This window comes from Mesoplodon bidens (assembly GCF_964165515.1).
Source record: "Mesoplodon bidens genome assembly, chromosome: X".
Taxonomy (NCBI): domain Eukaryota; kingdom Metazoa; phylum Chordata; class Mammalia; order Artiodactyla; family Ziphiidae; genus Mesoplodon; species Mesoplodon bidens.
The window spans coordinates 85,029,222-85,041,336 of NC_138163.1; the positions used below are offsets into that span (position 1 = coordinate 85,029,222).

General features: G+C 42.3%; 1 protein-coding gene across 4 annotated transcripts in view; it reads left to right on the forward strand.

The window, feature by feature from the left end:
• OPHN1 (oligophrenin 1) overlaps positions 1–10,391 on the forward strand; it is a 643,672-nt gene extending 633,281 nt beyond the window's left edge. For all 4 annotated transcript variants that reach the window (XM_081222445.1, XM_081222448.1, XM_081222447.1 and 1 more), the window contains 4 exons: positions 2,693–2,858; positions 3,938–3,988; positions 7,924–7,965; positions 9,171–10,391. In XM_081222445.1, coding sequence (XP_081078571.1) covers positions 2,693–2,858; positions 3,938–3,988; positions 7,924–7,957 — 251 coding nt within the window. In that variant the 3' untranslated portion in view covers positions 7,958–7,965; positions 9,171–10,391. The remainder of the gene's footprint in view (positions 1–2,692; positions 2,859–3,937; positions 3,989–7,923; positions 7,966–9,170) is intronic.
• The last annotated feature ends 1,724 nt before the right edge of the window (positions 10,392–12,115 follow it).

Here is a 12,115-nt window from a genome sequence, read left to right on the forward strand (position 1 = left end):
TTGTTTGTCGGAAGAATCATTATTATTATTATTATTTTTCTGTAAACGGGCCTCTCACTGCTGTGGCCCCTTCCACTGCAGAGCTCAGGCTCCGGACGTGCAGGCCCAGCAGCCATGGCCCATGGGCCCAGTTGCTCCATGGCATGTGGGATCCTTCTGGACCGGGGCACGAACACACGTCCCCCTGCATTGGTAGGCGGACTCTCAACCACTGTGCCACCAGGGAAGCCCTGTTGGAAGATTTTAAACCACAGTTTCAATTTCATTACTTGTGATTGGTCTGTTCATATTTTCTATTTCTTCCTGGTTAAGTCTTGGAAGGTTATACCTTTCTAAGAATTTGTCCATTTCTTCCAGGTTGTCCATTTTATTGGCATAGAGTTGCTTGTAGTAGTCTCTTAGGATGCTTTGTATTTCTGTGGTGTCTGCTGTAACTTCTCCTTTTTCATTTCTAATTTTATTGATTTGAGTGTTCTCCCTCTTTTTCTTGATGAGTCTGGCTAATGTTTTATCAATTTTGTTTATCTTCTCAAAGAACCAGCTTTTAGTTTTATTGATCTTTGCTATTGTTTTCTTTGTTCCTATTTCATTTATTTCTGTTCTGACCTTTATGATTTCTTTCCTCCTGCTAACTTTGGGTTTTGTTTGTTTTTCTTCTTCTAGTCGCTTTAGGTGTAATGTTAGATTGTTTACTTGAGATTTTTCTTGTGTCTTGAGGTAGGCTTGTATAGCTATAAACGTCCACCTTAGAACTGCTTTTGCTGCATCCCATAGGTTTTTGGATCATTGTGTTTGCATTGTCATTTGTCTCTAGGTATTTTTTGATTTCCTCTTTGATTTCTTCAGTGATCTCTTGGTAATTTTGTAAGGTATTGTTTAGCCTCCATGTGTTTGTGTTTTTTACGTTTTTTTCCCTGTAATTCATTTCTAATCTCATAGTGTTGTGGTTCAGAAAAGATGCTTGATATGATTTCAATTTTCTTAATTTTACTGAGGCTTGATTTGTGACCCAAGGTGTGATTTATCCTGGAGAATGTTCTGTGCGCACTTGAGAAGAAAGTGTAATCTGCTGTTTTTGGATGGAATGTCCCATAAATATCAATTAAATCTATCTGGTCTATTGTGTAATTTAAAGCTTCTGTTTTCTTATTTATTTTCATTTTGGATGATCTGTCCATAGGTGTAAGTGAGGTGTTAAAATCCCCCACTATTATTGTGTTACTGTCGATTTCCTGTTTTATAGTCGTTAGCCATTGCCTTATGTATTGAGCTGCTCCTATGTTGGGTGCATATACATTTATAATTGTTATATCTTCTTCTTGGGTTGATCCCTTGATCATTATGTAGTGTCCTTCCTTGTCTCTTGTAACATTCTTTATTTTAAAGTCTATTTTATCTGATATGAGTATAGCTACTCCAGCTTTATTTTGATTTCCCTTTGCATGGAATATATTTTTCCATCCCCCATTATAGTTTTCAACTATAATCTCTTGAAATATTTTCTCTGGTCCTTTCTCTCTCTCTTCTGCTTCTGGAACCCCTATAATGCGAATGTTGTTGCATTTAATATTTTCCCTGAAGTATCTTAGGCTGTCTTAATTTCTTTTCATTCTTTTTTCTTTATTCTGGTCCACAGCAGTGAATTCCTCCATTCTGTCTTCCAAGTCACTTACCCGTTCTTCTGCCTCTGTTATTCTGCTATTGATTCCTTCTAGTGTAGTTTTCATTTCAGTTATTGTATTGTTCATCTCTGTTTGTTTGTTCTTTAATTCTTCTAGGTCTTTGTTAAACATTTCTTGCATCTTCTTGATCTTTGCCTCCATTCCTTTTTTGAGTCCTGGATCATCTTCACTATCATTATTCTGAATTCTTTTTCTGGAAGGTTGCCTATCTCCACTTCATTTAGTTGTTTTTCTGGGGTTTTATCTTGTTCCTTCATCTGGTATATAGCCCTCTGCCTTTTCATCTTTTCTATCTTTCTGTGAATGTGGTTGTTCTTCCACAGGCTGCAGGACTGTAGTTCTTCTTGCTTCTCCTGTCTGCCCTTTGGTGGATGAGACTCTGTTCCAGAATTCTTGATGGCTCTCTAGTTAGAATAAGCCCAGGGTACAGTGCCACCAGCATTGTGTGCATGCATATGTTTCACAATATTCCTGCCAGAATCATTTTATTAAAAAATTATATGTATTTATTTTGTACTGAGTGACCTGGAAACTAGAGACAGAGGCAGAAAGGAGAGTTAGGAGACTGCCACAATAGTCAAGGCTTAAGTGAAAAGAGACTCATTTTTGGTGATGATGAATGTAACAAATTTATCATCAAACATTGACTAAGCACCTGTTATGTGCCAGTGACAGTACTAAACATTACTACCCTAGTAAATCACCTCAATGTCTTTGTAAGATAATATATTATTAGTCTTGATTATATGGTTGAGGAAACTGAGACTGAGCAAATTGATGTGACATACCCTAGGTCACACAAATATGAAGCTCCAGAGCTGAGGTTCTAACATAGACTTTCTAAAGGGACAGCTGCTGGAAGAATATATTTTTTTAATCCAGAGTTGTTAGTTACCAAAAAGAAATGGGGACCAAGGGAGGTGGCCACAATAGCTGAAATATTGGGTACCTGCTGAGGAGTAGTGTTCCATTTGGCTCACTGCCCAAGTTCTTGTTGTTCTCTTTTCCAGGAGACTCTGACAGTTTCAGCATAGTGCGGCCTCCAGGAGAAAAGCCAACCATCATCCGACCCCCAGTGAGGCCTCCAGATCCTCCCTGCCGGGCAACAACTACCCAGAAACCTGAAACAAAGCCAGATACAGTGACTGGCAATGCAGGGGAAATCCCATCGTCTGTGTAAGTAGGGTTGTTTTTCAACCTTGACCTAAAGCCCACCTTAGACCACTAAGAATGCTTTCAGGATCACCATTATGGTTGTGAAGGGTGTACAATGCACAATTCCAGGGTATCATTCACTTCATAGTGTAGGGGACTGTCACAGACCAGCTCTGTTCGGAGTGTTCTACTCAACACTTAAAGCTGGGAGATTTTTCCTAAAGCTGAGGTGTTTAAATCTTAGTACCCGATAGGAGACCCATTTTTCTTAGTCACCCTGATCTCTCTAGGGTGATAAGATTACTGGCTGCTTTCATGCTTCTTTGCCTCTGTAAAATTTTTTTTCTTATTATTACTACTGGTTTTAAAAGTAATTTAATGAACAGATTTGGTCATTTTACGTGTGCTTTGAGGCTTTTTTTTTTTAAGAGAAGGTATGATTTTTTAAAGTTTTCCAAAATGACTCAGATTCTCCAGAGAGCCTCTTACAGGGTAGTAGCAGAGCTAATATCCAACAGGCCTTCCTGAGTCTGGCCTGTAAGCCAAGGAATCAGGGATAGAGCAGCTAAGGTGGGGCCACAGCAACCCTCAGGGACCAGGTTTTCTTGGCCACAAAACTAGCCTGGCCAGCCCCTCCTCAGCCAGTTCCTGGGACCCCTCTCAGTATCCTGCCTCCTAGTGTTCTTTTCTCTTGTGTCTCTTGTTTTCCATAATTATAAAATTTAGGAAATAAGAAAAACAGAGCCTCTACTGTTTGGACTAATTAGCTAAGTGTATTTACAAAATGCCAAAAATTATACTCTGAAACCAAGAACTTGTTTCACTTATTTCTCCCAAGGGTTGTCTGAACGGGCAACATACTTAGACCATTCTGAACCAAGGGGGAGCAAAGGGTATCAGCCATAGCCTTGGGGGTGCCTATGGTCTCTGAGCCATTTCACATTCTGATACTTGGGTTTTTCCTCAGACCAAGATCCTTTGCAAGCTAAGGCAGAGCCTGGCATCGGTGGCCTATCTGGTTCATATTTTCTTTTCCTTGCCATTGGTTCCCACACATATTCCAGAGCAACTCATGGGACTTGGTTGGCTTCTCTTTGCAGGGTGGCTTCCAGGACCAGGTTCTTTGAAATAGCTTCCCGGAAAACAGGAAGGTAAGAGATACAGATGACAGAAATGAAACCAAATCACTTTTTAATAAATATATCATGAGCATGTCATTTGCTCTCTTAACATTCCATTTTTCTCTTTCTCTGTAGCTCTGTCTCTTTCTCACTGTCTGTGTTTGTTCCTTTCTCTCACCCAACACTGTCTCTCTGTCTCCCTGTCTCTTACCCTGTGTCCCTGTCTTTGTCTCTATAACTGTGTGTCTCTCTGCCTTTGTCACTCTTGTCCATTTGTCTCTCGCACAGTTTCTTTCTCTGTCTCTGTAATTCTCAATCTCTTTATGTCTCTCCTTGTGTTTTTCTACTTATGTCTCTGTTTCCCTATCTCTTTGACTCTTTTTCTGTCTCTCTCCGTGTCTCTATTTGTCTATCTCTGTATCTGTTGTCTCTGCCTCTCTGACTCTGTCTTTCCATCTCTTTCTCTCTTTCTCCTCTCTCTCTCTCTCTCTCACACACACACATAGAGTACTCACATGCCAAGTGGTATTGCAAAAACTTTATGTTCGATGTAGGTCTAATTTTTTTGTTAGTTTACTTATTTAGACCCTATTATATTCTAAAAGGGCAGCAGATAGGAATATATATAAAGCAATATTCTAACATAAACAGCCTTAGAATAAGCATAGCCCTCATTTCAGAGGTAAACATTAGACTTAGGTGGTTGTTTTTGAACTGGCTGAACATATAAATCACCTGGAAAATTTTGAGGGAAAATAAAATGAACACAGATTCCTGCCTTCTGCTCTAGACCCACTAAAACAAAATCTCCAGGAGTAGGCCTGGGAGCCTGGGTTTTTAAAATTTCCTTCCTTTATTTCTTTCTTCCAGTTAATTTGTTTTTTAAATTCCTCAAGTACTGGTACAGGCTTTCCAAGGCCTATCATTTGGGACCCTTTAGACTAAAACACCTGGAGAAATGACTGCTTAGCCTTCAGGTACTCTTCTGTGAGTTTATTCAATGTTGCTTATCAGAGAGTTCAAAACTGTGCTTCCTGATGGGTGACAGGAGTGTAACTCTTCCAGGTATTCAGTTAAAAGCAGAACAATGTGCCTTTACCAACACTGGAGCTGGGATAGGTTTGACACCATCTAGTTAAAACTGTGGGACCCGACTCACCAGGACATGATTCTGAACAGCAGGTCACCCTAGTTCTGCTTGGCAGTCAGCCACAGGGAACTCCAGACTAGGCCAAATTCTCCTTAGAGAATAATTTACCATTTATTCTACCATAACAAATGAAAGTGAGGTCAAAGCCCCAGATTTCTCTTATGATAGAATGAAGGTAATGTTTTCACCTAGGACATTTTTAAAGCAGGCTTAATCAGATAGGCTTGAGGGAAAAAAAGAAAAACAGAAAGAGAGAGAATACTTTATATTCTTAATAAAGTATCTGCCTATGAGCAGGACTACTTTCTACTTCCTAGTGGTCCTTCCAACCTCCCTAGGATAAGCCATATGAGAAATAAATGCCAGGGAAATAGAATGAAGCAAACTAGAATTAACAGAATGAACTGGGCATATCTAAAGAAAAGCTTTTTAGAGGAAGTGATATCTGAGATGGGGCTTTAAAGATGGGTAGAATATACTGAAAATGTGAGGGATTGATCTGTAGCTTTAGACAGGGATCCAAGGCATTGAGAGGGATACATACTAGGCATGAACAAAGTCCAACAGAATCTTTAAGGCAGCCTGACTTTTAATAGGGAAACTGTAGCCAACCTGGTGTTGAAAGTATGGAAAGATTGGTAACTACTGCCTGGGCTTTGTCATTTAGTGCTCAGGGAAGTCTTGGACCAACTGCAACATAGGGCACTGTGGTCAAAGCAGGCACTTCAGGCTGGAGGACAACCTGACCAATCTATGTCCAGGCCTCTGGAACCTAAATTTAATCCTGTTCCTTATCCCCAGATTCCATCTTGGCAGGACTGTGGGTAAGACCAAGGTGGGTACACCAGTCCTCCAATATGTAATAAGACACCTTCCTAGGTACCCACAGGTCCCTCCCACTCAGCATCCACATAAGGAAAACACCCCTTCTGTCTAGGCCCAGATTTTGTAACTACCACTTGCATCAGTGCACCTACATGATGGCTACTGGTCAAGATTCTTAGATTAGCCACAGTCAATCCCATCTCATCTCTAATGAAAATGATCTATTTAACCTTTTCTCTGCCCCTTTTTGCTTCCAGTTTGTACACCTGACTCTATGTAACCTGACATTTGAATGACCTCACTTCTCATTCATCTCCCTTCTACAATACAACAATTTAAAAAATTAAAAACTCAAAAGAAAATGAGAAGTGGCTCATAAAGAAGAGAAGGGAAGGGGCTTCCCTGGTGGCACAGTGGTTGAGAGTCCTCCTGCCGATGCAGGGGACATGGGTTCGTGCCCCAGTCCAGGAAGATCCCACATGCCACGGAGCGGCTAGGCCCATGAGCCATGGCCACTGAGCCTGCACATCCAGAGCCTGTGCTCCGCAACAGGAGAGGCCACAACAGTGAGAGGCCCGCATACCACAAAAAAAAAAAAAGAAGAGAAGGGAGGGGAAGACATTTCAGTGAGGCAGAATAGCTTATGCAAGGCAGGTTGAAAAAGTGATTAGTGTTCCACTTTGGCTACAATGTGGGGGTGACAAGAAGGAAGCATAGCTAGAGTTGAGGCCAAGAAGATGGATTAGGGCCAGATTTTAAATGCCTTATATGACATACTAAGGAGTTTGATCTTTATTCTGTAGTCCATGGGGTGTCATGGAAAACTTTTCAGCATGAAAATGCATATTCTAAGCTGCCTGAGTTATTTTTAAAAACACACACACATTCTTCTATTAATGAGGAAGATAGTTGGGAGAGTAAAACCTTAGGAGGCTATTCATCCTGGCAAGAGTTGATGAGGTCCTGATATATGGCATTGTCAATAGGAATGGAATGAAAGGACAGATTTGAGGTAGACTCAGTAAGACCTTGCTGACTTTTCAAACATGGAGCATTGGAGAAAGATTAAGAGAGAAAAAAGTCTAACTTGGGCAGTTAGGTAGATGGTAGCAATAATTAATCATGGAGGAACAGGTTTTGTGGGAAAGTTTCTCTGCTCAGTTTTGGACACAGTGTATATGAAGACTCTGTGGGACATCCAGATAGAGATGTCCAGTGGATAACTGCAACTTAGACTAGTAAGTGGGGCTGGATCTACATAGGTTTAGAGGTAGAACTGTTAAGTACAGCCACTGTACAAATGTATAGGGGCATTCACATATACTACAATGTGAATGGTAACCTTTGGGGGGGTCTCAGTATTTGATGGGGATTGAAATTCTGGATGAGAATAAGATCACTCAGGGAGTAGGTATAAATAGACTTAAGAGAGAGGAGAAAAACAATGTTCAGTATATAGCCCTGGGACAAGCTGTTGTCTTGGATTTTCTGGCCAAATTATATGGAGCTTGATTCTCCAGGATTGTCTCTTGCCTCCAACCATCCCCAGACAAGGCTACTTTAGGACCAATCTAAGCACATCAAGAGGCTGGTTTGGTCTTCAAGGCAAAGAAAGATTCATGTTTCACAAGGCACTTGCCTTCCCTCTTTGCCCTTTTTCCATTGGAGATAATCACAGAATGTAGTCTTTGGTCTTGGGCCAATTTCTCTGGTCTTCCTTTGCCTCCCATAGTATGACACTCAAAGGATTGTGCTGGCACCTGAAAGATGTCTTTGTGTCTGGGATACTGGGCTCTCTAAATCTGGCAGAGAGGTAGCCCAACCTATAAGCATGGAGTGAGATGTTTTGAAACATCTGGATGGAATCACTTCCTCGTTTTACAAATGGCCTAACTGCCACCGTCCTGGAAGGGTCACCCATCCACTTGCTTTCCTTTCCAGTTCTGATTTCTAGAGTCTTAGTGAAATGTCTTTCCTCCTTTACCCACAGTTCTCAAGGCAGACTTCCTGGAGATGAGAGTTGAGGCCTCAGGTATGTAATATCCATCCCTGATTACAAAACCTTGTTACACATATACCTTCTTTATGAGATCTGAGTTTTTGAGGACTGAAGTGCCATGTAGGTCCAGAGGGTGGGAATTTACCTCCATGCCTCCGTTCACTACCCTGTAATTACATGACCCCTAAACTTACTGCCTTTTACTTCTGAGGTTCTCTGTGTTTTTAAGTTTCCTTTCTTTATTGCTCAGCCAAGCTACAGTATAGTTTTACAAACTGCCTTTGAATCAAGGTCATTAAGAATCATAAATTGTGACATTTTGGGCAATTACATTTCCTACTCTGGGCCTCAGTTTCCCAATATGTAAGATGAAATGATTGGAACCTTTTAACTCCAACATCCTTTGGGTCTATAAGACTATCAGTAACCTCTCATTTGATATTATAGCAGGTCCCAAGAGTCTACCTTAGTATTTGTAGGGGAACTTCATTCCTTCAGATCAAATCACAATTTCAGTCTCACCCCTTGAAACTTCATCCTTAGTTCTTTATATTTGTCTAATGCAAAGCATTTTCACATCCATTATATCATTTAGTCCATATCAAATGCCAGAAATAGGGAAGTTAATATGTATTTTCACTCAAGAAATAAAGGAACTGAGGTTCAGAGGGGATAAGTAACTTACTAAGATCACCAGAACCATGGAGATCATGGATATTTCTTTCTCTACTAGTTCTGATTGACAATCAGATTGCTGGCATGACATGAACCAATACACACATAAATCAGATCCAGGTATCTGAAGCAGAGCTTTCCATGTACTCCTCAGCCTTCCTTTACTTCATATCACTGCCAGTCCTCAGAGGTCTATGGGTAGATAAGCGTTTTCTTATTAGCTCTCATGAAGGTGAAGTCTCAGTAAAAGGAAGTTTGGAGTTATTGTAGGGCCATAAAGGCAGTGGCCATTCAGCAAGGTGGGTTAATCTCAGAGGTATCAGGCATCTGTATCTCCTGTAGACTTTTTGGGGATTACAGTTCAGGCTTAAGGCACACAGTTCCCAGCCCTGATTTTAGCACTGTATTAGGACAGTTTCATGGGATCTGAGCTATAAGGGCCTTTTTCTACCCAGCCGCTATTGCTCAGATTAGCTACCTACCAAGGGAGTGCCTACTGCTCAGTGGCTGTTAAGTGTTTAACCAGTCCTAGCTAATTCCTTACTCTCTTCTTTCCCTTTCAGGTTTCAAAAGGCTTGGCCTCAGGGGACCCTTCCCATGTTCTAGAAGAGTCTTCTTCAAACCCTTGTGTGCTGAAGAACAGATCTTTCCTGGCCCTGCACCTTCAGGCTCTGGGATGCTATAAAATAAGGGACACACGTCCTAGACACAAGTTTATTTCTCCTTTGTACTCTGTCTTCATTCCCTCAGAAGGTCTGTCTTGAGCTCCTATAAGACTGTGAATAGCTGAACTCCCTCAAGCCAGACTGCAGAAACTAAGCTATCCACCAACCTGAGTCAAAGAGAGGAGCTCAGTTTTCAACTCTTCTCTGAACTTCCTGCCTCCTCAAAAGGCCATCTAGCTCTGAAAGATTTGGGGCTAAAGATTGATCTCAGAAGTCTTACCCTGAACCAGAAGTTACTTGAGTTGGGGCCATTGCTTACCTTGGAAGTAGGGGGGGTAGGAATGTTTGCTGAACTTTCGAGAATCTTAATACGTCTCTTACTGAGGATATGGACCCTGGTGCCAGTTTGGAGCTTTGGCGCTGTAATATATTGCCAAGAATGTGTCTGCTTTTATGAGACCAGACAGAACGAGTGATGCCCCCACAATCCCTCCAAGTGGACTCAGGAAGGTGGCCTTCCTGCTTTTGCATACAGCTGCTTAAGACAAATCTGCAAAGCATGTTTTACATGTCAAAGCCTAGGTCTGTTTGAATTATTCTTCCTCCTGTTTTCTCCTGACAGCTTCCTTTCCAAGCAATCAAGAAAGAAACAAAAGCTGAAGACAGTTCTTTTAAAAAAGGCAGAATGTGTTTGTTCTGCAGGAGTTCCATTTTTGGGTCAAATGCTGGGGAGAATTGTTAAGATGGATTGAGGCCAGGCAGTTGTCACTGTTGCTTCATGTCTGCCTTCTGCAGATAAGCTGTTTTATCACTTGAAAGAAACAGTTCTTAACCCAATATCTATGGATTCAGGAACTTCATAAAGCCTCTGAAATGGTATGCCTTTTCAATGTGCCTTTTCTGAGGAGATGGTCCATAACATTCTAGTGAATTTCAAATTGGGCCTGTGACACAATAAAGGTTAAGAACCACAGCCTTTGCGATAAAAGACTCTTTTTATGACCTATAAAATATTTGATTAGAAAGGCCTTTCAGAATTATTTAGTCTAACTCCTTAGTTTACCGTTGGGGAAACTGAGGCAGAGCAAATTAGCAGCCATGTGTAAACAAAATACCACATCTCTGGACACCTACACAAGGTTATTTCCATTACACCATGCTTATCTAGCAAGGGGTCTTATGATTGGTCGCTTTAATGGCCATCATTTTGAGGATCTGGCTTTTACCTTCTTTCTTGAGCCACACATATTTGCCACCAAATGGGACTTCCAGACATAAGCTCCTGGTCTTCCTCATTTGCTATTTCAATCATTGGAAAGGAATTAAAACACAGTTAGTGTAGTGAGTCAGAAATCTGACGAGTAGACATTTCTGATTCCTGTTTGTTGAAGAGAAGCTGCTGGAGAAAGTGTCATCGCTTGTTTCCACACAGGTGCCTTGGCTTTAGGGTGGGCTTTAAGATAGCCTGTCTTGGGCCTCCCTGGTGGCGCAGTGGTTGAGAGTCGGCCTGCCGATGCAGGGGATACGGGTTCGTGCCCCGGTCTGGGAGGATCCCATATGCCGCGGAGCGGCTGGGCCCGTGAGCCGTGGCCGCTGGGCCTGCGCGTCCGGAGCCTGTGCTCCGCAATGGGAGAGGCCACAACAGTGAGAGGCCCGCATACCGCAAAAAGAAAAAAAAAAAAAAAAAAAAAAGATAGCCTGTCTTTAGGGTCTGTGTAATTATAATGTGTTCCAGTGTGAGAGAAAGGACTTTCCTAATGGACTCTTCTAGCCAGGCCCCACTAGTGCACTGACTATAGTACTGAGAAAGAAGCATAGACATGGGGAGAGGGGAGGTGAGAGAGAGGGTAAGGGAAAGGGAGATGAGAAAGAGAGTGCACCCATGCCCAAACCAACTCTGAGATGCCTTTGAAACAGTGTTACTGAAAGGCAATAGCTACTTTCAAGATTGAACTCTAAATATGGCTTATTGATGAGTTAGTAACATGTAAGCTAAACACAATGAGAGCCTTTGTGGAAGTAATTGAGTAGCAATTTGATGACATTCTTTTTTTTGTTGTTTTTGCGGTACGCGGGCCTCTCACCGCTGTGGCCTCTCCTGTTGCAGAGCACAGGCTCCGGACGTGAAGGCCCAGCGGCCACGGCTCACGGGCCCAGCCGCTCCATGGCATGTGGGATCCTCCCGGACTGGGACACGAACCCACGTCCCCTGCATTGGCAGGCGGACTCCCAACCACTGCGCCACCAGGGAAGCCCCATGATGACATTCTTAATGACAATGTACCAGGTGGCCATATTGAACTCTCAGCTCTACCCAGTCTCAAAGGCCAAGTTGCTAAGAAACCAGGATAAAGTAAGCCAAGTGAGCACCATTCTACCTGCTGCTCACCCTCAAAGAGAATCTCTGTGAGGCCTACTGGCCTCACTCAGGAAGTACTCATTGAGCCGCAGTCTCAGAGCTGTGGCCTCTCTGCTCTGTCCCATTAGATGACTAACTAAACAAAGCAGGTGTGCAGATTTTAGCCACAGGAGCAGTGGCCAATGGGGCCTGAGTACCTTTGAAGATATTAGAGATATGATTTCACTCTGGTTTCCTTGGGGGGAAATTCCACAGTCACCACTACAAATATCGAGAGATTATTGAGAACCAGAGAAAGCCACCACAATTCCAGTAGAATATGTGTCCCAGAAATGTGGCTGTGAGATTTCTATGTGTTTCCTGGGACACAGATCAAGAGCCTGGCCTGAAGAGTTGGGATCACCAGTCTGACTGGAAGCCAAGGAGCAGTGCCTGGCTGGCTCTACCCCTGCCCTGGGTTATACCCAAAGAATGAACCTCAGCA